This window comes from Babylonia areolata, chromosome 23, assembly GCF_041734735.1.
Source record: "Babylonia areolata isolate BAREFJ2019XMU chromosome 23, ASM4173473v1, whole genome shotgun sequence".
Taxonomy (NCBI): domain Eukaryota; kingdom Metazoa; phylum Mollusca; class Gastropoda; order Neogastropoda; family Buccinidae; genus Babylonia; species Babylonia areolata.
Genome location: NC_134898.1, coordinates 37,016,651 through 37,043,590, shown reverse-complemented (window position 1 = coordinate 37,043,590; position 26,940 = coordinate 37,016,651). Strand labels below are relative to the sequence as shown.

Genomic DNA, 26,940 nt, shown 5'->3' with positions numbered 1-26,940 from the left:
GCTTCGTCTGGAGGGCATGTTCGTCGATTGTTCTGCATTTCCGAGACGTCCTCGCCAAAACAGACGGGTCTTCCGATTGTTGACACAGTAATGGCATCTCTAACCCTGAAAGAGGTAGGACAGAAGTGCAAGACTAACACTTAACCAATCTGATGCATTTTGGATTCTGTTAATCGAGCTTTCGAAAATCGGCTCAACGCAGCAGTAGCAACAAACATGGGCTGTCTTCTTTACTCCAATTCTTCATTCCTTACTTCATATACTTGTCTTATTTACGTTACTTTTCTTATTTGCAGAAGGATTGTGGTACAATGATTGAGATGCTTATCTGCCTAAACAGTATCTGTGAGGGTCTGGGTTCGAATCCCAGTCTCGCCCTTTTTTTCCTAAGTTTGACTGGAAAATCAAACCTAGTGTCGGCCTAGTCATTCGGACGAGAGGATAAACCGAGGTCCCACGTATAGCACGTACTTGGCTTACTGAAAAAGAACCCACTGCAACATGAGTGTTGCCCTCTGGTAAAATTCCGTAAAAGAAATCCAGATATATATATATATACATATGTATATATATATATGTGGGTGCACTCAAGTCCTGAGTTGAGATGTGTTGGTGGTCAGGTATCTGCCTAGATGTGTAGTCTTTTCCATATCAAGTAATCTTTGTGAGTGATAGATATCCATTTAGCTGTGAGTGTGTAGCCTGAATACACAATTGTCAGTTATCGTGATTCTTTTCACACTTGTTAAAACACTAATAAAAGAGCAAAGATAAGCATTACTACACACACACACACACACACACACACACACACACACACACACACACACACACACACACTAACACTAACACTAACACTAAAACACGCACGCTCACGAGCGCACACACACACTCACTCATGCACTCATGCACTCACGCACATACAAATTGTAGCAGACACAGAAATACACAAGCACACACACAGAGATTATGACGCACACACAAATTCTAACACACACACACACACACACACACACACACACACACACACACACACACACACACACACACACACACACACACACACACACGCACGCACGCATGCGCACACACACCACACACACACACACACACACACACACACACACACACAAGAATGTGCAAATGGATGATATACACACACCATATATGTCCATGTATTTAAATGAATATATTCATTTCTGAACATACCATCATTTCACACATTCTTCTTTGAATTTGTGGCTGTTCACATTTTGCATTCTTTTGTGTGTCTACAGACACTGGCACGGCTACGCAGTGGTCGCCTGAGTGCCAGAGAGCTGTGTGAGCGCTGCCTGGAGCGAGCCAAGAAGCTGAGCAGTCTGAACATATATATCACTCAGTCTGAACATCTGGCCAAGCAACAGGCACACGCGGCTTCTGAGCGCCTCACAAGTGATGGTGAGTTTCAATTGAGGGGTTATTGCATTCAGACAAGTCCATATACAAGCGACGCAACATCTGCTAGACAGTTGCCTGACAAGCAGCAAAACCAACGCGCTTAGTCAGACCTTGAGTGCTTGCATATATACTTGTGTACCTATCAGAGTGGATTTCTTCTGCAGAATTTTGCCAGAGGACAACACTGTTGTTGCCATGGGTTCTTTTTCCAGTGCGCCAAATGCGTTTTGCACTTTATCGTTCATCGTTTCATCCAGTCTTCTTCTTCTTCTTCTTCGTTCTCTAGGCTGCAACTCCCACGTTCACTCGTATGCACACGAGTGGGCTTTTACGTGTATGACCGTTTTTACCCCACCATGTAGGCAGCCATACTCCGTTTTTGGGGGTGTGCATACTGGGTATGTTCTTGTTTCCATAACCCACTGAACGCTGACATGGATTACGGGATCTTTAATGTGCGTATTTGATCTTCTGCTTGCATATGCATACGAAGGGGGTTCAGGCACTAGCAGGTCTGCACATATGTTGACCTGGGAGATCGTAAAAATTTCCACCCTTCACCCACCAGGCGCCGTCACTGTGAATCGAACCCGGGACCCTCAGATTGACAGTCCAACGCTTTAACCACTTGGCTATTGCGCCCGTCGTTTCATCCAGTCAAACTTGGGAGAATGGGTGAGAGTGGGATTAGAACCCAGACCCTCACGGACTCTGTATTGGCGGATGAGTGTCTTAACCATTCTGTCACCTTCCTCTCTTCCTCCTTGACTAGAAGAAGTCAAGAACTGTCGCGGGCATTGTGGAAAGTTTATTTGGTTTACCGTTTAGTTTCGGTTGCTGTAAATGTGATAAAACATTTAGATAGGGGATGTGCTTATTGACACAGTACAACAGAGGGCAGGCAGAAGGTGGGGGGAGGGGGGGAAGGGGTCCATGGAACTGATATATGTCAGATGTTCAGTGTGTATTATGTTGTGATAAAAGGGCACCTGTTATACTGACAATCTATAAAGAACAAAATGTCATTTACGGAAAAGTCTGTTATTTACAGTCGTGCAAACTTTCAGTTTTCACATAAAACTTTATTCAAGCAACTGAATTTATAGGGATCTTGCTTAGACAGAGCAGAATTTCTTGGGCATCATGTAAGATGTTGGTAAGTTGTAACTTGTCTTCAGTATTTTCCAGTGTTCTTCCACTGCTGATAAGATGGCTCTAGGGTAAAAAGATGTTCTGTTAACATTAAAATATCTGGTGCTTCAGCTGCTTTGCCTGCATAATCTTTGTCATATTCATCTCAAGATTTATCACAGCACTTGAAGTCAAATGCACACAAACAAAATAGTCTCCAGCTTGGTCTGCCATGCTACAGAACAACTTCCCACCCCATATGATCTTATCTCTTTTGCCACCAAGTTTCTGTGTGAAAAGCACTCCCCAGCGTCAAATAGAAATTAGACGTTGCTGTGAGTCACAGGATCCAGTTCGTATCAAAAGAACATGGCTGCCTACATGTTGGGGTAAAAACATTCATATACGTAAAAGCCCACTCATGTACATACAGGTGAACGTGGGAATTGCATCGCATGAATGAAAAAGAAGAAGATATCAAAACAACACAGTGGTATTTATGGTTTTGTCCAGTTTTGCAAACCTTTTGGCAGGACTTTAATCAGTTGTTGAGAGAGAATCTGAAAACTGTGAACAACTGTCAATGAACTTTGAATTGGCATTGTTTGGAACTGATGATAAAAATACAATGGATGATACTTTTGATTTAATGTTATTATGGGCACATGCAAACATTCCTGCTTGACCTCAAGTATAGATACAAGTTAGAAAAGCATGTACACACAGTGGAAATTAATTACTGTGATTTTGTTAAAAAATGGCTACCATACTCTGTGTTGGTAATAGAACATTGAGTAAAATGAAAACTGTCATCATAATACAGTATATGAATGATGCTTGTTTGATAGAATTTATAACAATATCAGAAATGAATATACTGCAAAATTTGACATGTTTGTACATTAATTTTGATAAAAGAAGTAAGCTGCCACCGGTAATTGATAACATAATTATATTAAACCTTTAATAACACTTAAAAAAAAACAAAAAAAAAACAACTCTGGTGCTCCTTGAAGCTATGTCATCATGAATACATGCCATGATGTGACATTTGGTATCATTGTCAGTATTTCCTTTTTTCTTGTTCTTTATTATTTGTTATTGTTCTTCATCATATTATTACTATTACAAGTATTATCATATTGAAAAATAACCCTTGTATCTCAACAAATTAATGATTTTTTTCAATGATCATTGGTGGACCAAATGTTTTGCTATGTGAATGTTGAATCACACTGATGTCGTGAAATGTCAAAATATAACCATGTGTACAAGGGAAAAAAACAACAAAAAACAAAAAAAAACCCAACACCACAGTGGACTTCTTCACTCCATGGGAGAAAGTCAGTCAGCTTCCTATTGCATGGGAAAGTTGGCTGCAGCTGTCAAGCTTGGTTGCAATGTGAAAAACAGTCCATTAGACATTACCCTTCGATGTCGTCAAAAGTCACATATCAAAGCGAAAGAGTTAAGAGCAAAAACTCAACTCTCTTTCTTTGTTCGATCTGTCTCTCATTTTCATCCACACACTCACATACAATTTATTCACTCAGTAGATTGGTGGTTTGTTCAGGGAGGTTTATACAGAGACAGAGTGGTCCAAAGTGTTTCATTTTGCTTCTCTGTGTTTAGATGTATGTCTTGACATATTGTGATATACACACTACTGTATGACTGCTCTTTTCATTCTGTTTCAGTTTCAGTTTCTCAAGAAGGCCTTTGGACTGTTCCATTTATGCTATACCACATTTGCTGGGCAGATGCCTGACCAGCAGTATAAAACACAACAGACTTGGCTGCATGCATATGTATTTGCGTACCTATCAGAGTGGATTTCTTCGACAGAATTTCCCCAGAGGACAACACTAATGTTGGCATGGGTTCTTTTTTAATGCTGCCGAGTACATGCTGCCCACATGAGCTTCGTTTATCATCTCATCTGAATGACTGGACGCTCAGTTTGATTTTCCAGTCAAACTCGGAAGAAAGGGTGAGACCAGGATTCGAACCCACACCCTTGCAGACACTGCATTGGTAGATAAGCGTCTTCACTGTTTTCATCCACATTGGTACATTCAACGTTTTCAGATCAGAACAAGCCAATACGTTCTCTGGAAGGTATCCCGGTGGCATTTAAGGATAACTACTGCACTGAGGACATGCGGACCAGTTGTGCGTCTCGCATGCTGTGGAACTACCATCCTCCTTACAACGCCACCATGGTGCAAAAAATGCTGGAAAGTGGCTCGGTCTTGGTTGGGAAAGCCAACATGGATGAGTTTGCCATGGGGTGAGTTGATGGGCTGTTGATTTGATACATTGCATTGCATTGTGTTGTGTTGTATTGTATTGTATTGTATTGTATTTCATTTTGTCACAACAGACATCTATGTGTGAAGTTCAGGCTGCTCTCCTCAGGAAGAGTGCATAGCTACAGTGCATAGCTACAGTGCATAGCTACAGTGCAGTACCAACCCCTTTTTTTCTGCAAGCAAATGTTGTTTTTTTATATGCCGGTGGAGGCAGAATTGTAATGTGCAACCTTCACTGAAAGTCATGGGTACATTGTCACCAACACTTAAATTGTCATAACTTGATTGCTTTGTAGATGAACTAAGAAGTAGTCAGATGTGATTCTGTACCCACAGTGTACAGAAAGGTCTGAGTTCTCTTTTGAAAAGTATGGGTTAGTTTGCATCCACTTTACATCATATACAATTATTTTTTTGGTCTTGTATAGAGAAAATGTTGATACTTATGTGGGGGGAGAGGAGGTGGGTTATTATTTTTTTGGTTTCTTTGTTTTGTTGAATGATTGCTGTCTGTTTAATGGATTTACGTGTGCATGTCTATCTGTATGATGTGTGTGTGTGTGCGTGTATGCGTGTGTCTGTATGTATGTGTGAATACATGGGTTTGTGTGTATGTCTGCATTGTCATTAATCATATTAATGTTATACAGTGCACATCTTTGAATATTCTTTTTCTAGACCAATCAAATATATAAAATCCTTCCTTCCCACTAAAACTTGACTTTTTTTTTTCTTTTTTTTTTTCTTTTTTTTTTTTTTTTTTTTTGCTGTATGTGATACCATTGAAAGTACAAATGACAATGAATGATTTGGGTAGAATTAATCAACATTTGTGGTTGTGTGTGTGTGTGTGTGTGTATGTGTGGAAAGACTTTCTCATGAATGTATAACTATGTTTCTTTTTGATTTATGGGGGAAAAAAAAAGAAAGAAAGAAAAAAACAACAACGTCAAAAAAATTTTTTTTTTTAAAGTGATATATGTTTTCCAGGTCCTCTTCTGCAGACAGCTATGCAGGGCCGGTCAAGAATCCCTGGACCCTGTTGTTTCAAAGGATTCCTCATCGCTTCCGCTTCCGCGCCACACGCTCTTCCTGTTGTCACGTGCCCTCCTCTCCAGCTCCTCGCCCCAAAGACTCTGTCGCGCTCAAAAGGCAGGGCCTCCACACCTCCGTTTCCCAACCTGCCCAATCAGAGAGCGTGTTAGGGGAGTATGGTTCAGGGGAAGGCAGCCAATCGGCATCCGGTTTAGAAAGGTTGGCCTTTGAGGACGACAGTGATTGGCTGGTGGCGGGAGGAAGTTCTGGGGGCAGCGCAGCGGCCGTGGCCAGTGGGACAGCCCTGGTGTGAGTGGTTTTCTTTTTCGGTTAATTTTTCATTTCATTTTTGACTCACTTGTGTAAACAAAGTGAGTCTATGTTTTAACCCGGTGTTCGGTTGTCTGTGTGTGTGTGTGTGTGTCTGTGTGTCCGTGGTAAACTTTAACATTGACATTTTCTCTGCAAATACTTTGTCAGTTGACACCAAATTTGACATAAAAATAGGAAAAATTCAGTTCTTTCCAGTCATCTTTTTTAAAACAATATTGCACCTCTGGGATGGGCACAACAAAATAAAAAAAGAAGCCTGATTATATGCACACTGCATTTACTGTTATATTTATTTATATTTTTTGTTTTCTCTAAACTTGGCACTTTGATCTGATATTCTGACACAACAACAAGAGCAGTCACTATTATCATTTTTTGTTCAAACAGAAACTTCTTTTGCTGAGCATGGAAGTTTTATTTATTTTGGAAACGTTTTGGTGCAGATCGTAAAAAAGGGAAATTACTCTGTAATTAATGCTAGGGGAATTAATTTGCTTTAAACTGATCTTTCTCATCTTAAACATTACATTTTGAAATTATACTCAATACATAAAAAGTTTGGATTTTTTTTAAGTGTATCACAAGTGAGTCTTGAAGGCCTTGCCTGTCTTGTTTCATTTTGTTTTGTTTTATTTTCTTTTGTTTTGTTTTGCTTTATTTTGTTTCATTTTTTAAAGAAAATATTTTCCCTTAAGAACAGTGTTCCTAAATGAATGTTTTGTTTATATCAACTCCTTTTCAATTTACCAAATACAACATTACTCATACTTCAGTCCATTTATACGTCTACCTATCTATTCACCTATTTGTTCATCTCTATGTGAACATATATATGTACATATTAATTACACAATACTTTTGCATGAACGCATATGCACGCTTATGTGTATATGACATGGCATTTCACTACATTACACAGTAGTCATTAATTTTTATATTCTTTTTTGTTTTCTTTCTTTTATTTTCCCCACCAGCATGAGTGAGTGGGTTATCTTTGTTCCAGTTGTCATTATGAATAATACTTTACAGTGAGTAGAGCGAGAATGAGAATTACTGTGAGTAAAAAGCAACCATAACACAATAACAAAAACAACAGCAGAACTATGAAAATAAATTAATAGAGAATTGAAAATTAAAAAAAAAACAATGAGAGCAATTATGGTGACAACTTGAATCACTAAACAACCACCAACCAGAAAGAAAAACCAACAAAACTAAAAAAAAAAAAAAAATGTAATAATTTAAAGGAGAGGAATGATTTAACTCACTCAGTACGGCCAGTCCTCTCTTCTCCTCTACACAGACCCTTCAGATGTCCAGTGGGTGTCTGAATGACCCAACCTTTAGCTTCCATTGTCAGAATTGTGGTATTCTTTGTCAACATTCACCTCTTCAGTATAAGAGCCTTCCGCTTGCAATATTTTGATGATGGTAATTGGCGTGAAATGCTGTTAACGTCGTCTCTTTCGCCTTTCGTATGGAGAGAGTTAAAACTTTGTAAATTTCTACCTTCAGAGACACCCATCACATATTCAGTCAATGTGTATGACCTTGGTAGCATGTAGACAAATTATCTCTTGAGGAAAGAAAGGGATTGTTCCGAAAATTTGGAGCACATGATAGTTTGATGTGTTTGTTACGAATTTCTTCTGTCTCTGTCTCTGTCTCTGTCTTGGTCTCTCTCTCTCTCACTCTCTTTTTTTATATATACATACATATACATATATATATATATATATATATATATATATATATATATATATATGTCTGTCTCTCTCACTCTCTGAGTCTCTCTTTCTCTGTTTATATATATATATATATATGTATATATGTATGTATATATGTATGTATGTATATATATATATGTTTAGAGAATATAATATGTATAATATATATATATATATATATATATATTATATATATATATATATATATATAATATATATATATATATATATATATATATATATATATATAAATGCGTGTGTGTGTGTGTGTGAATCTGTGATATATATATATATGTTTAGAGCATAGTAGGTGACCAAGCTGCCAGGTAGCAGCGAAAATTCAGATTTATTTTTTTTTGTTTAACACAATAGGTGTTGGTTTTCAATTTTCTTTTATATGTGTGTGTGTGTGTGTGTGTTCTTCTTGGGAGCAGAGCCTTTGGTTCAGACACTGGTGTGGATCAGTCATTTTCAAATGAAATACTGTTTAATTAAACTGAAGAGGAATAATCATCTTTTTAATTTCCCCTTCTTCTTCGTCAGAGCAGAGCCTTTGGTTCCGCCACTAGAGGATCAGTCATTTTCAAATAAAATGCTGTCTAAACCAAAAAAGGATAATTATCTTTTTTTCCTTTCTTCTTCTTCTTTGGAGCAGAATCTTTGGTTCAGACATTGATGTGAGTCAGTCATTTTCAAATAAAATACTGTTTAAACTGAAGAGGAATAAGTAATCATCTTTTCCCCCTTCTTCTTCGTCAGAGCAGAGCCTTTGGTTCCGACACAGGAGGGTCAGTCATTTTCAAATAAAATAGTGTTTAAATATAAGAGGAATAGTCACCATTTGTTTTTTCCCTTCTTCTTCCTCCTCGTCAGAGCAGAGCCTTTGGTTCCGACACAAGAGGATCAGTCATTTTCAAATAAAATGCTGTTTAAATATAAGAGGAAAAATCTTTTTTTTTTCCCCCTACTTCTTCTTCTTGGGAGCAGAGCCTTTGGTTCCGACACAAGAGGGTCAGTCAATATCAAATTAAATGCAGTGTAAACCGAAGAGGTATAATCGTCTTCTTCCCCTGCCGGCCTCCCCCCCCCCGCCCCCCCACAAACACACACACACCCCACCCCCCTTCTCCATCTTGGGAGCAGAGCCCTTGGTTCCAACACAGGAGGAGGAGAATGGTGTGTGGAGGGGAATAATCATGATTTGTTTTCTCCCTTCTTCTTTGGAGCAGAGCCTTTGGTTCTGACACTGGAGGGTCAGTACGGAACCCGGCCAGTTACTGTGGGGTGGTGGGTCTGAAGCCGACCTACGGGCTGTTGTCGCGCCACGGTCTGATTCCCTTGGTCCACTCCATGGACGTGCCGGGAATTTTCACCAAAACTGTGGAGGATGCTGCCATTGTGCTGAGTATGTCTTGTGTCTGTAGTGTGTATGTGTGTTGCTGTGTGTTGTGTGTGTGTGTTTTGTTTGTGTAGTGTGTGTGTCTGTGTGTGTGTTTCTGTGTATGTGTGTAAATTAACTGTAATGTGCAGTGTGTTTGTTTGTGTTTGTGTAGTGTGTGTGTGTGTGTGTTGTTATGTGTTTGTGTGGTGAGTGTGTGTGTGTGTGTGATTGTGTGTGTGTGTGTTTGCTCTTCAACGAAGTGGATGGATGAATAAGTATGCCTCGGAAAGGATGGGTGTTTCTGTTTGTTGGCATTGATTTTGTGCAGGAGCGCCTGCTAGAGAGAGAGAAAGTGTTTGATTGTCTGTGTGTAGGTTTCTACAGGGGTGTCTGTGAGTACGTGTATGAGTGTGTTCGCTCTTCAACGAAGTGGGTGGATGAATAAGTATGCCTCTGAAAGGATGAGTGTTCCTGTTTGTTTGCATTGATTGTGTGCAGGAGCGTCTGTTAGAGAGAGAGAAAGTGTTTGTGTGTCTGTGTGTAGGTTTCTACAAGAGTATTTTAGAGGGAGGAAGAGAAAAGCAAAGCATCTCAGGAGGGGAGACAAGACAGAAAGATGGAGATAACTCTTGAAAACTTATGTCTGTGGCCTCCATTCAGTGCTCACCCTTTTGTTGCCTTCATCTCCGGCTAGAAGACGAGTGAAAATAAAATCAAACAACGGCAGCAGCAACAATTCACTGTTTAGTTATTTGGGTTTTAACGTCAGCACCCACTTCAGGTGACTGCCAACAGGAAGGATAATCATTACATGAAAAAGGGGACGGTGCCTGTCTGATACTACCCTGAAGCTACTCCAGAACAATGACACACTGAGATAGGCAGCAAAAATGCCAAGTGTTTTTGTGTGTGTGTGTGTGTGAGCGTGTGTGTGATTTCACAATATTTGGACTGCGAGCTCGGGGCTCCTCTGACAGAGCTGAGCAGGTTGTTGTCTACTTTGGGTTAGAGATTAAAGGGAGGAGAATAACATATGTGTGTATGTGTATGTGTGTGTTTGTATATATATATATATATATATATATATATATATATATATATTTGTGTGTGTGTGTAAGATATTCTAATGCACATGCTTTCCCAGCTTACTCGTAACTTTCTCAGCTTCAGTTTATTTACATCTTTATTTTATTGTTTGCACCACAAGTCGGAACAGTGAATTTCTGTTACCTGGCTGTTGACAATAAAGCAGCCTTGAGTCCAGAAGAGCCTTTGTGTTAACAGATGCGGTGGCTGGCCATGACGTTCATGACTCCACCACTGTCGCTGATGAGTTTGAGCCTGTGCATCTTGACGACAGGTTTTCTATGAAAGGGATCCACGTGGGCATTCCTAAGGTGAGTCAGTTCTGTGTACACTGAGAGAGCGCGGGAAGGGAGTGACAGGACGTGTAACAGGTGTGTGTGTGTGTGTGTGTGTGTGTGTTTGTTTCTGTGTGTGTGTGTGTGTTTCTGTGTGTGTGTGTGTGTGTTTGTTTCTGTGTATGTTTGTTTCTGTGTGTGTGTGAGAGAGAGTGTGTGTATAAGAGTCCAAGCAGAAAGCGACAGGATGTGAATGCGCTGTGCCTGTGTTAGTACGTGGAGTGTTAGCTTACAAGTAACGCGTCCGCCTTGGAAGCGAGAGAATCTGAGTGCACCGGTTCGAATCCCGCAGTCACCAATATTTTCTCCCCCTCCATTAGACCTTGAGTGGTGGTCTGGATGCTAGTCATTCAGATATGATGATAAACTGAGGTCCCGTATGCAGCATGTACTTAGCACACGTAAAAGAACCCACAGCAACAAAAGGTTTGTCCCTGGCAAAATTGTGTAGAAAAATCCACTTCGATAGGAAAACAAATAAGATTGCAGGCAAAAAACCCAAAACAAAACAAAAAAAGGGTGGCGCTGTAGTGTAGTGACACGCTCTCCCTGGGAAGAGCAGCCTGAATTTCACACAGAGAAATCTATTGTGACAAAAAGAGTAATACCAATACAATACAATACAATACAATACAATATGTGTTTGAGTTGGGGAATAAAGAGAGAGGATGTATGAGAGGTATGTGCTCTGTGTGTGTGTGTGTGTGAGCCTGGGAATAAAGTGGTATGCGCTGTGTGTGTGTATGTGTGAGACTGGGAATAAAGTGGTATGTGCTGTGTACGTGTATGAGTGTGTGAAGAAAGTGATAGGATGTATTAGAGGCATGCGCTGTGTGTATGTGTGTACATGTGAGTCTGGGAATAAAGTGACAGGATGTATTTAAGAGGTATGCGCTGTGTGTATATGTATACATGTTTGAGCCAAGAAATAAAGTGATAGGATGTTTAAGTGGTATGCACTTTGTGTATGTGTGTACATGTTTGAGCCAAGAAATAAAGTGATAGGATGTTTAAGAGTTATACGCTGTGTGTATGTGTGTGAGCCTGGGAATAAAGTAACAGGATGTATTTAAGAGGTATGCGCTGTGTGTACGTGTGTGATCGTGGGAAGAAAGTGACAGTATGTACAAGAGGTGATTGTGTGTGTGTGTATTTGTGTGAGTCCGTGAAGAAAGTGAACGGATGTAAAAGAGGTATGCGTTATGTGTAAGTGTTTCCATGTTTGAGTCTGGAAATAAAGTGTGGAGTGATGCCCCAGAGGTAACGCGTCCACCTAGGAAGCGAGAGAATCTGAGCACGCTGGTTCGAATCACAGCTCAGTCACCGATATTTTCTCCCCCTCCACTAGACCTTGAGTGGTGGTCTGGACGCTAATCATTCGGATGAGACAATAAACCGAGGTCCCGTGTGAAGCATGCACTTAGCGCACCTAAAAGAACCCACGGCAACGAAAGGGTTGTTCCTGGCAAAATTCTGTAGAAAAATCCACTTCAATAGGAAAAACAAATAAAACTGCACGCAGGGAAAAAAAAAAAAAAAGGGTGGCGCTGTAGCTTAGCGATGCACTCTCCCTGGGGAGAGCAGCCCGAATTTCACACAGAGAAATCTGTTGTGATAAAAAAAAAGTGGTATGCATTGTGTGTACGTGTATGAGTACGGGAAGAAAATGACAGGATGTCAAGACGAGACTTTAGTGAAGAGCAAAAGGCACACCTCACATCGGTGACACTTTGACGCAGGAATACCACGCCCCAGGGACCTCGGCGCCAGTGCTGGAGGCATGGCAGAGAGCAGCGGACTTGCTGGAGAAGGGTGGAGCCAAGGTGACAGAGGTGTCCCTGCCTCACACGCAGCACTCCATCACCTGCTACCAAGTGCTGTGCTGCTGTGAGGTGGCCTCCAACATGGCGCCCTACGACGGCATTGAGTTTGGTAAGGAGCCTGCCCACTGTTTACAGTGATGATGATATGACGGGTGCTTCGGTTAACTCGTTCTACTCCAGGTGCGAGTTATTTCGTACCATGGTTACCTTCCCCTGTGGACCAGGTACGGGTATTCTCGTACCTACACACAGTTCTAATTTCTTTTGGTCTTGCTTGGTACAGTTGGCATTCAGTTCAATTCGATTCAAAGTATGTTATTGTCTGCTTCAACCAAAACAGAAAATTCTCTTTTAGCTCACCTAATATGCCTGTCAGCAAAAAAAAAAGGAGAGAAAAACGAATAACTGACTCACCCTCCACTGATCACCCACACACACATCAGTTATTATGTAAAATGAAAAACATTTGGATAAGATAGTATTCCGTTATAAGATAGAGTGAAACAGCTGTGTGTGTGCGCATCTGTGTGAGTGTGCATGCGTCGGTGTGTGTGTGCGTGCGTGCACATGTGTGCATGTGTGAGCCTGCATGTGAGCGAGTCCGCGTACGGGTATGTTTCAATCATTCTAAACTGAACCGTTTACGGATTCCGATGAAGCTGTTTTTATATGATTAAGTCAGCAATTTTCCATCAGTTTTTTGCCATTTTAGTGACCCACCCTGGTTTTTCTGCAGTGGTCTCATGTAGTGCTAGTCCGGGGGGGTTGTAGTGGGCATGTAGCTGTGGGGTGGAATGAGTTAACTCTCTCCGGATGAAGGAATGCTCACGCATTCCTACACAAAACGTATTCGGATTCGGACGAGGAATGGAATAGCATTCTTCGAAAGTAAAATTCCATCACGCGCTGTACATGTGATTTTGTGATTAGCCAAGCAGAGTGCGCTATTCTGGGTCACTCCACAATCGAACAGTATGATTGGTCAGCCTGGCATGTATAGCCCGTCTCGCACACATGCTGACAAAGTCACTGACCGGTCGTCTGCTCGCGTGCCAGCATGTCAGCAAAGCGGGCTCTTCTCAGAATGTTGTGAAGCGAACAAGGCAGTGACGGCAATGTTTTAGTGTTGCCGAAGTACTTGAAATGCTACAAACTGAAGGGTCGGACATTGAAGAGGTGGATGATGACGAAGAAGAAAGTGAATTTAATGCAGAAAGCGAGCATGGGTATGGTGATTTGGGGTGAAAAATTGGCAGTATTTGCTACATATGGCAAAACTGTAAAAATAAGATGAAAAATTTGATTTTTTTTTAATGTAATAGCTCAACAAGTAATAAACCAGTTCTGAAAGTTTCATTTTCTTACTCTGTATTTTGTATTTTTTGTAATTTTTTTCCAAACCCTTACAAATGGGCCGTCTGTGAGGAAAAGCAAGGGAGAAAACTTGTCGTCCCGAGTGAGTTAAGAGAGAGCCTGCCACTGTTAAAGTGATGATAACATGGGAGGGGGGAGGGGGGGAGTTGGTAAAGAGTCTGTTCTTTCTTTGATTTAAAGTCTGTTCACTTTGAGTGATGTTAGACGTGAAAGAGTCTGTGACTGTGATAATATGATGGGTGCTTTGGTAGAGTCTGCCAGTGCTTCGATAATGATGCGACTGTTATGATAATGATGACATGATGGGTGTTTTGGTAAAGAGTCTGTCACTGTTATAGTAATGATGTGACCGTTATGATAATGATGACATGATGGGTGTTTTGGTGAAGAGTCTGCGACTGTTATGGTAATGATGTGACCGTTATGATAATGATGACATGATGGGTGTTTTGGTAAAGAGTCTGCCACTGTTATGGTAATGATGTGACCGTTATGATAATGATGACATGATGGGTGTTTTGGTAAAGAGTCTGCCACTGTTATGGTAATGATGTGACCGTTATGATAATGATGACATGATGGGTGTTTTGGTAAAGAGTCTGTCACTGTTATAGTAATGATGTGACCGTTATGATAATGATGACATGATGGGTGTTTTGGTGAAGAGTCTGCGACTGTTACAGTAATGATGATATGATGGGTGCTTTGGTAAAGAGTCTGCCACTGTTTTGATAATGATGCGACCGTCATGATAATGATGGGTGCTTTGGTAAAGAGTCTGCCTCTGTTATGATAATGATGCGACCGTTATGATAATGATGATACGATGGGTGCTTTGGTAAAGAGTCTGCCTCTGTTATGATAATGATGCGACCGTTATGATAATGATAATATGATGGGTACTTTGGTAAAGAGTCTGCCTCTGTTATTATAATGATAATATGATGGGTACTTTGGTAAAGAGTCTGCCTCTGTTATTATAATGATAATATGATGGGTTCTTTGGTAAAGAGTGTTCCGCTGTTTTGATAATGATGATATAGTGGGTGCTTTGGTAAAGAGTTTGCGGCTGTTATGATAATGATATGATGGTGCGAGTTTTGTATAGAGTCTGCGAGTGTCACAATGATATGACCAGTGCTGTGGCCAGATGGTGAAGGGAATGCGACTGCTGTAATAATGATCTGACGGGTGCAGTAAAGAGTCTGCGACTGTTATAACAATTAAATGACGGTGCACGTTTGATAAAGCGTCTGGGACTTACAACAATGATATGATGGTGCAGGTTTAGCAAAGAGTTTGTGAGTGTTATAACAATAACATGATGGAGCAGGTTTGGGAAAGTCTTTAACTGATAATATGACAGATGCGGTAAAGGATCTGCTACTGTTATAACAATATGATGATGCAAGTTAGGTAAAGAGTCTGCAGCTGTTTTAACTATGATATGACAGTGCAAGTTTGGTAAATAGAGTGCAACTCTTATGTTGATAATACGATGGATGCGGTAAAATCTGCAGCTGTTATGATAATAACATGACGTGCTGTGGCCACATGGTTGGAGTGTTGGGTTTTCTTGCTAGAGTTGTTTCTTGACTTAGATCCAAGGTTTTCACACAACCTGTTGGTGATGCACGGTGAACAAAAAATGTATGTTTTGGCTTCTCAACTTCTGGAAATTTGGCATACTGCTGCAGCTCTTGCAGAGTAGTGTGCCAATTTTTAATTTTTTAATTTAAAAAAAAATTGTTTATAGCAAATCTGGACAGTGAACTTTTTCTTCTTGTCCTTTTTTTCACTAACTCAGTTGGCAAATCCACCACTAGTGGTTTCTGTTTGACAGGTCACCGAGCAAGCTGCGAAGAATCGACAGAGGAACTGTTTGCAGTCAGCAGACACGAGGGCTTTAACCATGAGGTGCGGGGTCGAATCCTGGCTGGCAACTTCTTCCTCCTCAGAAAGTAGGTGTGCAAGAGTCTCCCAGAAAGTGAGTGTACTAGAACCTCCCAGAAAGTAAGGAGAACAGGAATAAGTGTATGAGAATTTTCCAGAAAACAAATGCACGAAAATCTTCCAGAAAGTAAGTACATGTATAAGAATCTTCCGGAAAGTAAGTGTGCTTGTATCAGAATCTTCCAGAAAGTAAGGACAAGAATCTTCTAGAATCTTCCAGAAAGTAAGCGCACAAGAGTCTTCCAGATAGTAAGCGTACAAGCATCTTCCAGAAAGTAAGTGTACATGTATAAGAACCTTCCAGAAAGTAACTGTTCATGTATAAGAATCTTCCAGAAAGTAAGTGCACAAGAATCTTCCAGAAAGTAAAATATACAACAACAAAAAAAAAACTTTCAGAAAGTAAGTGTACAAGAATCTTTCAGAAAGTAAGTGTAGATTTCAAAATTTCCAGAAACTGATCAAGAATCTCAAAGAAAGTAATTGAACAAGATTCTTCCAGAAAGTAAATGTTTACATGAAAATAAACAAATCAGAGCAAAAAAAAAAAACAACGACAAAAAGTAAGTATACCGTCTCTCTCAATTGAAGATTGAATACAAGGTTATTTTTTTACAAATCAGTTCATTATATTTCTAATCAGTTTTGAAATTTTTATTTTGTACCTTTTAATAACTTTTTGTGTGTATGTGTGTGCGATTTTATTCTTTTTTTTTTCTCCTACTAACCCATATAAATAGGGCTGTCTGTTTCAGTGTTTGGGAGGGGAAAATAAATCAAGGGAGCAAACTGGTAGCCGCACTAAGGGAGGTTAGTCAACAGCATTGTCTCTGTCCAGGAACTACGAACGCTTCTTCATCAAGGCGCAGAAAGTCCGGCGCCTGATCAGCGATGACTTCCGACAAGTGTACGACTCAGGTGTGGACGTGCTGCTGACGCCTACCACGTTGAGCGAGGCACCGAAGCAGAGCTGGTTCACCTCTGAGGACAGTCGGTCCCGCTCCATGCAACAGGATGTCTACACCCAGCCCATCAACATGGCAGGTAAAGGGGTGGGTGGTGGGGGAGTGGGTGGGGGTTGTTTGGGGGGTCAGGATGGAGTGTGTGTGTAGGGGTGGGATGGTTCACACAGCTCATCAATATGGCAGGTAAAGGTTTGGGTAGTGGGGGAGGGTTGTTTGGGGGATCTGGGGGAGTGGGGAGCGGGGGGATGGTTCATACAGCCCATCAACATGGCAGGTAAAGGTTTGGGTGGTGGGGGAGTGGGTGGGGGTATTTTGGGGGGGGAGGGAAGGGGAGGGTTCACACAGCCCATCAACATGCCAAGTAAAAGGGGTCGTGGGGGAGTGGTAGGAGGTTGTGAGGGGAGGGGGGAATTGTTACTTAGACCATTCGCTCCCTGCGGAGCATAGGCCATCAACGACGTTTCTCCATCAAACTCAACCCTGGGCTGTCCTTTCTGCATCCCTCCAGCAGGATCTCAGCCTCTTTAGCTCTGCTTCAGTGTCCAGCTGTTCTTGGGCCGTCCTCTCTTCCTTCTCTCCTGGGGGTTCCAGGCCAGGGCCTGGTGTGTAGTGCTGGATGGCGATTTCCAAGGGGGGAATGGTGGGAGGGTGAGGGGGGTGTTTTGTTTGCTACGCATCAGATTTGTCCACAGGAAGAGTGGGTGAAGAAAAGATAAATTGTAAAAACGATTACAGAAATAAATGAATAAATAAAAATCATTTTTGTAACCTGCCTTATCTTCATTAATTTGTGAACCATGTTTGTGTAATAGATCATTCTTGTTGTTCATGAATTACACCAGTACCCCCGAAAACGTAGTATGGCTGCCTACATGGTGGGGTAAAAACGGTCATGCACATAAAAGCCCACTCGTGTACATTTTTGTATTTGTATTTTGTATTTCTTTTTGTCACAACAGATTTCTCTGTGTGAAATTCGGGCTGCTCTCCCCAGGGAGAGCGCGTCGGTATACTACAGCGCCACCCATTTTTTAAAAATTTTTTCCTGCATGCAGTTTTATTTGTTTTTCCTATCAAAGTGGATTTTTCTAACAGAATTTTGCCAGGAACAACCCTTTTGTTGCCGTGGGCTCTTTTACATGCACTAAGTGCGTGCTGTACACGGGACCTTGGTTTATCGTCTCATCCGAATGACTAGCGTCCAGACCACCACTCAGGGTCTAGTGGAGGGGGAGAAAATATCAGCAGCTGAGCCATGATTCGAACCAGCGCGCTTAGATTCTCTCGCTTCCTAAGCGGACACGTTACCTCTAGGCCATCACTCCACATGCAAGTGGACATACAAGTGAACGTGGGAGTTGCAGCCCACAAACGTAGAAGTACTACATCAGTGAAATGCAGAAACAGTAATGAAGCAGAAGTGTCAGAACTATTAAGCAATGTATTATGCCGGTGCAATGTGGAAACAGTAATCAGAAACAGTAATGAAGCAGAAGTGTCATAACCATTAAGCAATGTATTATGCCGGTGCAATGTGGAAACAGTAATCAGAAACAGTAATGAAACAGAAGTGTCATAACCATTAAGCAATGTATTATGCCGGTGCAATGCGGAAACAGTAATCAGAAACAGTATTGAAGCAGAAGTGTCATAACCATTAAGCAATGTATTATGCCGGTGCAATGCGGAAACAGTAATCAGAAACAGTAATGAAGCAGAAGTGTCATAACCATTAAGCAATGTATTATGCCGGTGCAATGCGGAAACAGTAATCAGAAACAGTAATGAAGCAGAAGTATCATAACCAATAAGCAATGTATTATGCCGGTGCAATGCGGAAACAGTAATCAGAAACAGTAATGAAGCAGAAGTGTCATAACCATTAAGCAATGTATTATGCCGGTGCAATGCGGAAACAGTAATCACTAATTGACCAGCAGTGTCAAAAATATTAAACCTTGCATTACGCCAGTGAAATGCAGAAAAAATTATGAACCAGCAGTGTCAGAAATATTAAACCTTGCATTACGCCAATGAAATGCAGAAAAAGTTATGAACCAGCAGTGTCAGAAATGTTACAACCTTGTACTATGCCAGTCAAATGTGGAAACAGTCACAAACTCCAATTGTCAGATAAATGTTATTATTATTAGTAGTAGTTTTGTTTGTTTGTTTTTCTTGAGTCCTGATTAAGCGCGTTGGTTACGCTGCTGGTCAGGTATCTGCTTGGCAGATGTGGTGTAGGATATATGGATTTGACGGAACGCAGTGACACCTCCTTGAGCTACTGATACTGATACTGGCAATGTCAGAAATAATCAGCTTTGTATTACACCAGTGAAATGCGAAAATGGTAATGAACCAGCAGTGTCAGAAATAGTCAACACTGTACTATCCCAGTTAAATGCAGAAACAGTGGTAAAGCACGCTGTTGATTTGTTCCAGGATTGCCAGCAGTCTCGGTGCCGGCAGGATTGTCTCCCCAGGGTCTGCCCATCGGCCTGCAGTTCATTGGGCAGCATTTCCAGGAGCAGAAACTACTGTCGGTGGCGCACTGGTTTGAGAGCAACACAGACTTCCTTCCCCTGAACTTGGACTTTCTGGACACTGATGTGTGAAGGGGAAAATCGAAAGTTGATGACTGAATCTTGCGACAGACAGATTATTGTGATTGTGTGCGTAAGCAGGGCATTATGATGTCGTGTTAATTTCTCCTGTTCTGTGGTTATGCATTTGTATGCATGCATTCGTATGTGTGTGGTTGTATGCATGTATGTATTTGTTTGTACATGTCTGCATGCATGGGTTTAATAGTATATGCCAATATGTGTGTTTGCGTGTGCATGTCCATATGCATGTGTTTGTATGTGTATGCCAGTATGTATTTTTGTGGGTTTTTTGTATGTGTATATGTCCTTGTGTATATTTATATGTATATCCTTATGTATGTGTTTCTATGTGTCTGTTCATTCGTTTGTGTATTTTATTTTATTTTATTTATTTTTTTGTTTGGCTGCCCCATCATCTGCACCGTTTCAGTGGCATTACTCCCACGCTGCTCATTTAGATTCCCCCATACACGGCCACACCCGGGTTCGTCCGTCGCAGTTCCAGCGTTGGCAGTTCACAGGGAACTATCGATGTTAGGTTGCCAGGAGGCCACACACCAGAGGAGACCCTGCACTGCTGCTGAGTCACTTAGGTGGTGTTCAGTGGTGCCTGTTCTGATTTAACATACTTAAGACACCACCTACTAAGCCCCCTACTAACAACAATAATGGCTTAGTCGTGGAGCCAGACTGAGTGAGCGTCCCTCCCAGAGTGGAGACCGCCACCACGTCCCTCAAACAACAGCCCCCCATGAATCCGCCGATACTGACGACATTGACAGGACTCACCCCAAGCACAGAAGTGGACGGGTATCGAAACTGAGGTCACCTTGACAGCAGGGCATGAAAGGCCAAGACTTTGAGACTATTTTGTTTATATTGATAACGATGAAGGAGGAGGAGGATGACGATGATGATGACGATGTTGCTATGGAGGTCCATTTTGGTTTGGGACTGCGTGACAAGGCTGCACTCTACGCTTCCTGTCATAATGATATCCCGGCGTTAACCAGGCCCGAGAGATACAGACACTTGCAGTGTTGGTCAGGTAATTAGAGCAACACACCCAAAGACGCATCCTTGAAGTGGATGACACTCGACTGTGTGGTCCCAGTCTCCCCATTTAAGCCCACAGCACACTCAGCTCTGGGTAGGAGCCGGCCACGGGCCGAAAAAACCCACCTCCACTGGGATTCGAACCCGCGTCCTCCCAGCCGTCAGTCCGCGACGCTAACCACTTCGCCACGGCGGCTGGTTCATTTGTGTATATTTGTGTTTGTCCATCTGTGTGGATTTGCATGGGTCTGTTCATGTATGTATGTGTCCTTATCTGTACATGTGTGCATGCATGTTCAAATGTGTGTATCTGTGTGTCCATATGCATGCTCGTGTGTGTATGGATGTTCACATGCGTGTATTTGTATATGGAGTGTCCATATGCGCGTGTCTGTTTATGTGTGTATGTGTGTGTATGCATGCTGATTTGCATGTGTGTGTGTGTGTGTCTGTGTGTTCCCACTGCTGGATGCGAACAACTTACGGACCGCAGTGCCTGAAAGACGGCACAACACACTCAGGGCCCTCAGTCCTCTGAGGAAAAACATCCAGCACACCTTGACCAGAAACACAACAGGCCAGGAAGGACAGAAGACAGAAGAGCCATCCAGTGCTGCTGTTGCTGTTGCTGCTGTGGCCTGTTTCATTTGTTGGTGGGTTCATGTATCAAGCTTCATGCCAGTGTTGGACTTGCGATGCAGTGTTCATGACTGATTGTGGTTTCAACATGGTGTGTCCTTTGGAAAGGCTCTTTACTTCTGATACAGTGTTCATGACTGATCGTGGTTTCAACATGGTGTTGTGTCCTTTGGAAAGGCTCTTTACTTCTGGTACAGTGTTCACGACTGATCGTGGTTTTAACATGGTGTTGTGTCCTTGGGAAAGGCTCTTTACTTCTGATACAGTGTTCATGACTGATTGTGGTTTCAACATGATGTGTCCTTTGGAAAGGCTATTTACTTCTGATACAGTGTTCATGACTGATCGTGGTTTCAAAAAGGTGTGTCCTTTGGAAAGAGTCTTTACTTCTGATACAGCGTTCACGACTGATCGTGGTTTCAAGAAGGTGTGTCCTTTGGAAAGGCTCTTCATTTCTGATACAGTGTTCATGACTGATCGTGGTTTCAGCATGATGTGTCCTTTGGAAAGGCTCTTCGCTCTAATTTTTCCTCACTCCAGCCAGGTGTAAATGTGTTCCTGACTTTGGTTGGGGAAGGTTAAAATGGCAGAAGCAGAGGATTGGCTTCACTTTCCTGTGCCGAGCCCTGGCCACAGTAGATATGAATTCATTGCCTTCCTATGCTGAGCCCTGGACACAGTGGATATGAATTCACTGCATTTCTATGCTGAGCCCTGGACACAGTGGATATGAATTCACTGCCTTCCTGTGCCCAGCCCTGGACACCGTGGGTATGAATTCACTGCCTTGCTATGCCGAGCCTTGGACAGTGTGGATATGAATTCACTGCCTTCCTATGCCCATCCCTGGACACGGTATGAATTCACTGCCTTCCTATGCCAAGCCCTGGACACAGTGGGTATGAATTAACTGCCTTCCTTTGCCAAGCCCTAGACACAGTGGATATGAATTCACTGCCTTCCTATACCGAGCCCTGGACACAGTGGGTATGAATTCACTGCTTTCCTATGCCCAGCCCTGGACACAGTGGGTATGAATTCACTGCCTTCCTATGCCCAGCCCTGGACACAGTGGGTATGAATTCACTGCCTTCCAATGCTGAGCCCTGGACACAGTGGATATGAATTCACTGCCTTCCTATGCCCAGCCCTGGACACAGTGGGTATGAATTCACTGCCTTCTGATGCCCAGCCCTGGGCACAGTGGATATGAATTCACTGCCTTCCTATGCCCAGCCCTGGACACAGTGGGTATGAATTCACTGCCTTCCTATGCCCATCCCTGGACACAGTGGATATGAATTCACTGCCTTCCTATGCCCATCCCTGGACACAGTGGGTATGAATTCACTGCCTTCCTATGCCCATCCCTGGACACAGTGGATATGAATTCACTGCCTTCCTATGCCCATCCCTGGACACAGTGGGTATGAATTCACTGCCTTCCTATGCCCATCCCTGGACACAGTGGATATGAATTCACTGCCTTCCTATGCCCATCCCTGGACACAGTGGGTATGATTTCACTGCCTTCCTATGCCCAGCCCTGGACACAGTGGGTATGAATTCACTGCCTTCCTTTGCCAAGCCCTAGACACAGTGGATATGAATTCACTGCCTTCCTATACCGAGCCCTGGACACAGTGGGTATGAATTCACTGCCTTCCTATGCCCAGCCCTGGACACAGTGGATATGAATTCACTGCCTTCCTATGCCCAGCCCTGGACACAGTGGGTATGAATTCACTGCCTTCCTATGCCCATCCCTGGACACAGTGGGTATGAATTCACTGCCCTAATGGCCACAAAAGGCTGTGAGGCCTTTCTCCTGAATCTGTGCATCAGAGTGTGGCCTTCAGATCTCACCAAAGCTGCTTTAGACACAGCATACTATGCAACTAAGGTGTACATGTTTGTGTGTGTGCTCATGCCTCTGTGTGTCTCTCAACCTTGTTTTTAATTTTGTATGACTTTTCATGTGGTGTTTTATATAGATAGATAGATAGAGAGAGAGAGAGAGAGATTGAGAGAGAGAATAGAATAGAATATGTCTTTATTACCAAGTGTACAGGGGTCACAAGGAATATTGGGGGAGATAGTACATAACAAGATACGAACATAAATCGAAAATCATACACAAACACAGATGCAGTAGAAATACTGGAATATATGGATTGATGGATAGACAGATAGATATATATGGATATATATCCACTACATCACATGACGTAGTGTGTGTATATGATATATACAATGATGTGTGTGTGGGTGTGTGTGTGTGTGTGTGTGTTATATTTGATACCTAAGGTAGGCTCTTATATCCTAAGCAGCACATTGGGTTCATGCATCGATAGCGAGACATGTGGTGCTTGTTTTTTGTTATAACAGAAGAGGTATAGTGTACATCGATCTGTCCACATGCTTTGATGCCTCTTTAAAACTGAAAATGTATACAAGTGTTACTGGTGTAGCTGTATGATGGAGGTGTAGCCCCATGGTAACGCACCTGACTAAGAAGCGACTGCCTCTGAGTTGAAGTACTGCACGGACTGAGATGGGACTCTTACTTCCCGTTCAGCAATATCTTGAGTGATGGTGTGGGTTATAGTCCTTTGCATGAGATGATAAACCAGACAGGCCATCAGTCAGACAGACAGACAGACAGACAGAAACAGAGGCATAAAGAGTGGGACTGAGAAGAGATTAATGCCACTTTTTACAACCATGTGTCAAACGGGTCATTAAAAACAGTTTGAACTCTAAGAATCTACTTTGGTGCATTTGTTGTGTGTGTGTGTGTGAGTGTGGATGGGGGGGGGGGTTGTTGTATGTGTGTGTGAGTGGGGGTGGGGGGTGGTTGGGTGTGTGCGTGCGTGTATGTGTGTGCAAAGTAGCGTTTAGGACATACCGTACATGCATATCTGTTCGTTCTGATCTGTTATTTTATAGAAAAAAACATCAAGTGAAGTGCATGCGTCTGTTGCGTTGCTATAACTTGCAAATAATAGAAGGAAAGTATTCTGTAAAGCTATCAATGGACATGTGGGATTGACAAAAGAGTCATATGTGAATGGCGGATAAGCCACACACAAATTAAGCTATTTTGTTGTAATAAGTCAGTCATGTGGTATTGCGTACTTTCACACAGTGTCTCCCTTTTCTTTGTTCCCTCAGTGGCCATAATCCTTCGGTCTTTTTTCCCCCTGTGGGTGTAATCCTTCGGTCTTTGTTCCCCCTGTGGCTGTAATCCTTCGGTCTTTTTTCCCCCTGTGGGTGTAATCCTTCAGTCTTTGTTCCCCCCTGTGGCTGTAATCCTTTGGTCTTTGTTCCCCCTGTGGGTGTAATCCTTCAGTCTTTGTTCCCCCTGTGGCTGTAATCCTTCGGTCTTTGTTCCTCTTGTGGGTGTAATCCTTCAGTCTTTGTTTCTCCCCTTGTGGGCGTAATCCTTCAGTCTTTGTTTCTCCCCTTGTGGGCGTAATCCTTCAGTCTTTGTTCCCCCTGTGGCTGTAATCCTTCGGTCTTTGTTCCCCCCTTGTGGGCGTAATCCTTCAGTCTTTGTTCCCCCTGTGGCTGTAATCCTTTGGTCTTTGTTCCCCCTGTGGGTGTAATCCTTCGGTCTTTGTTCCCCCACTGTGGCTGTAATCCTTCAGTCTTTGTTTCTCCCCTTGTGGGCGTAATCCTTCAGTCTTTGTTCCCCCTGTGGCTGTAATCCTTCGGTCTTTGTTCCCCCTGTGGCTGTATTCCTTCGGTCTTTGTTTCCCCCTGTGGCTGTAATCCTTCGGTCTTTGTTCCTCTTGTGGGTGTAATCCTTCAGTCTTTGTTCCCCTTGTCCTTGGGTCTTTGTTCCCCCTGTGGCTGTAATCCTTCGGTCTTTGTTCCCCTTGTGGGTGTAATCCTTTGGTCTTTGTTCCCCCTGTGGCTGTAATCCTTCGGTCTTTGCTTTCCCCTCGTTTCGTCCCAGTGTACCCTGTTTTTTTAATTTTTTTCTTCATCTCCCTTTCTGTGTCTTTGAGTCCATATGTCTGTCTCTCTTTGTCAGTTCTCTGTCTCAGTCTGCCACTGTCACAGTATCCTCTCTGTCTCCACGTTAGTTTCGACCGTGTCTGTTTCCCGATGTTCTCTTTGTCCATGTCTCCTGTTTGAGTCCCCCTTGTTTCCATCTTTTCCTGTGTCCGTCAGTCTGTGTACGACTTCATTGTCTCCGTTTCCCTTATGCATCCGTTGTCTGATGTCTCAGTCTCCCTTCCCCACTCCCCCCGCCCACCCCACCCCCCCATCATCCCCCAGTGTCTCCCCCAGTTTCTGTGCCTGTCTTCCGTGTCTTTGTCTATCCCAGTCTTTGTCTGTTCTTGTCTTAGTCTTTCCTGTCTTTGTCTCCTGCCTCATTTTCTCCCCTTATTTGCCTAGTTTTCCAGTGTGCACGTGTATTTCTACTTTTTTTTTTTTTTTTACATTTGGGGGGCGTCCAGAGCTTTCTGATTGTGAGCTCGGTGCTCAGCCAACTGAACAACTGACACCTGAACAGTACAACCCCCCCCACCCCCTCCCCCCCCCCCCCCCCCCCAAAAAAAAAGAAAAAAAGAAGAAGAAAAAAAAGGGATTACATCTTCATGAACAGTGCTCAAAAGTGCATCCACTCTCTGAAACTGTGCTTCAACTCTTTACAAAAAAAACAAAACAGTTTCAGTTTCAGTAGCCCAAGGAGACGTCACTGCGTTCGGACAAAACCATATACGCTACACCACATCTGCCAAGCCAAGCAGATGCCTGACCAGCAGCGTAACCCAACGCGCTTTGTCAGGCCTTGAGAAAAAACCCAAAAAAAACAAACGGGGGAATAAATAATAGATAAGCTTGCATAAATAAATAAATAAATAAATAATAATTATAATATAGAAAAAGGTAGTAGTAATAATATTAGTAATACTAATAAAATGATAATAATAAAACATAAATAAATAAATAAATAAGACAACAATGGTGATAAATAAGCGAATAAATGTAAAACATGAAGACACGCATTCACACATACACCCACACATGCATAAGAGAAATGCACCAAACATGCAGTTTCACAGATATGAAAGCACAGTCAAATACATATAAACATACATGAGCTCCAACACACACACACACACACACAATACCTTGCACCCCCTCTACCCCCCTCCTCCACACACTCATTTCTAGTCTGAGTATCGCAGCTTCCACGACACACACACACACACACACACAAACAAAACAAAAAAAACAACAAAAAAACAAAAAACCCAAGAAAAAAAAAACCAAGAGAGACAAGGCCTTCAACTAGACACACTTGTGATATGCACTTAATTCAACAAGGGAATTAAGGAAAGAGAAAAAGAATGGATAATCTGGCAAAAAGACGCATGCACGCACGCAGGCACAGACACACATGCACACACACACACACACATCCCGGTGTTCACACCTCACTACCTAATCGCCAGAGCAAAACAGCATAGATAGTACATCATAGATTGCGGAAAAAGAGAAAAAAGAAAGTGGCATGGCTTGCTTGAAAAAAGAAATGGGAATGGACTGGGAAGGCAGGAAAAGGAGAACATTGAAGGAAGAAAAAAGGCAGAAACAAAGAGAGTGAGAGAAAAGAGGAAATTTCTAGAACAGAATTTCCAGAAGGCAGGGATGCCATTTATAATGAAAGACCCCCGGCATCCCCACGGAGGTGTTAGGATACCCGCTCATTCACAGCCCACCCC

At 42.4% G+C, this 26,940-nt stretch overlaps 1 protein-coding gene across 1 annotated transcript; it reads left to right on the top strand.

Moving 5' to 3' along the window:
* LOC143297827 (glutamyl-tRNA(Gln) amidotransferase subunit A, mitochondrial-like) lies at nucleotides 1-22,276 on the top strand. Its single transcript, XM_076610338.1, has 10 exons — nucleotides 1-114; nucleotides 1,278-1,440; nucleotides 4,660-4,861; nucleotides 5,874-6,227; nucleotides 9,208-9,383; nucleotides 10,644-10,756; nucleotides 12,520-12,712; nucleotides 15,821-15,938; nucleotides 16,769-16,974; nucleotides 19,341-22,276. The coding sequence occupies exons 1-10, from the start codon at nucleotides 91-93 to the stop codon at nucleotides 19,511-19,513; spliced, it is 1,722 nt and encodes a 573-aa protein (XP_076466453.1). The 5' UTR covers nucleotides 1-90; the 3' UTR covers nucleotides 19,514-22,276.
* Nucleotides 22,277-26,940: the final 4,664 nt, after the last annotated feature.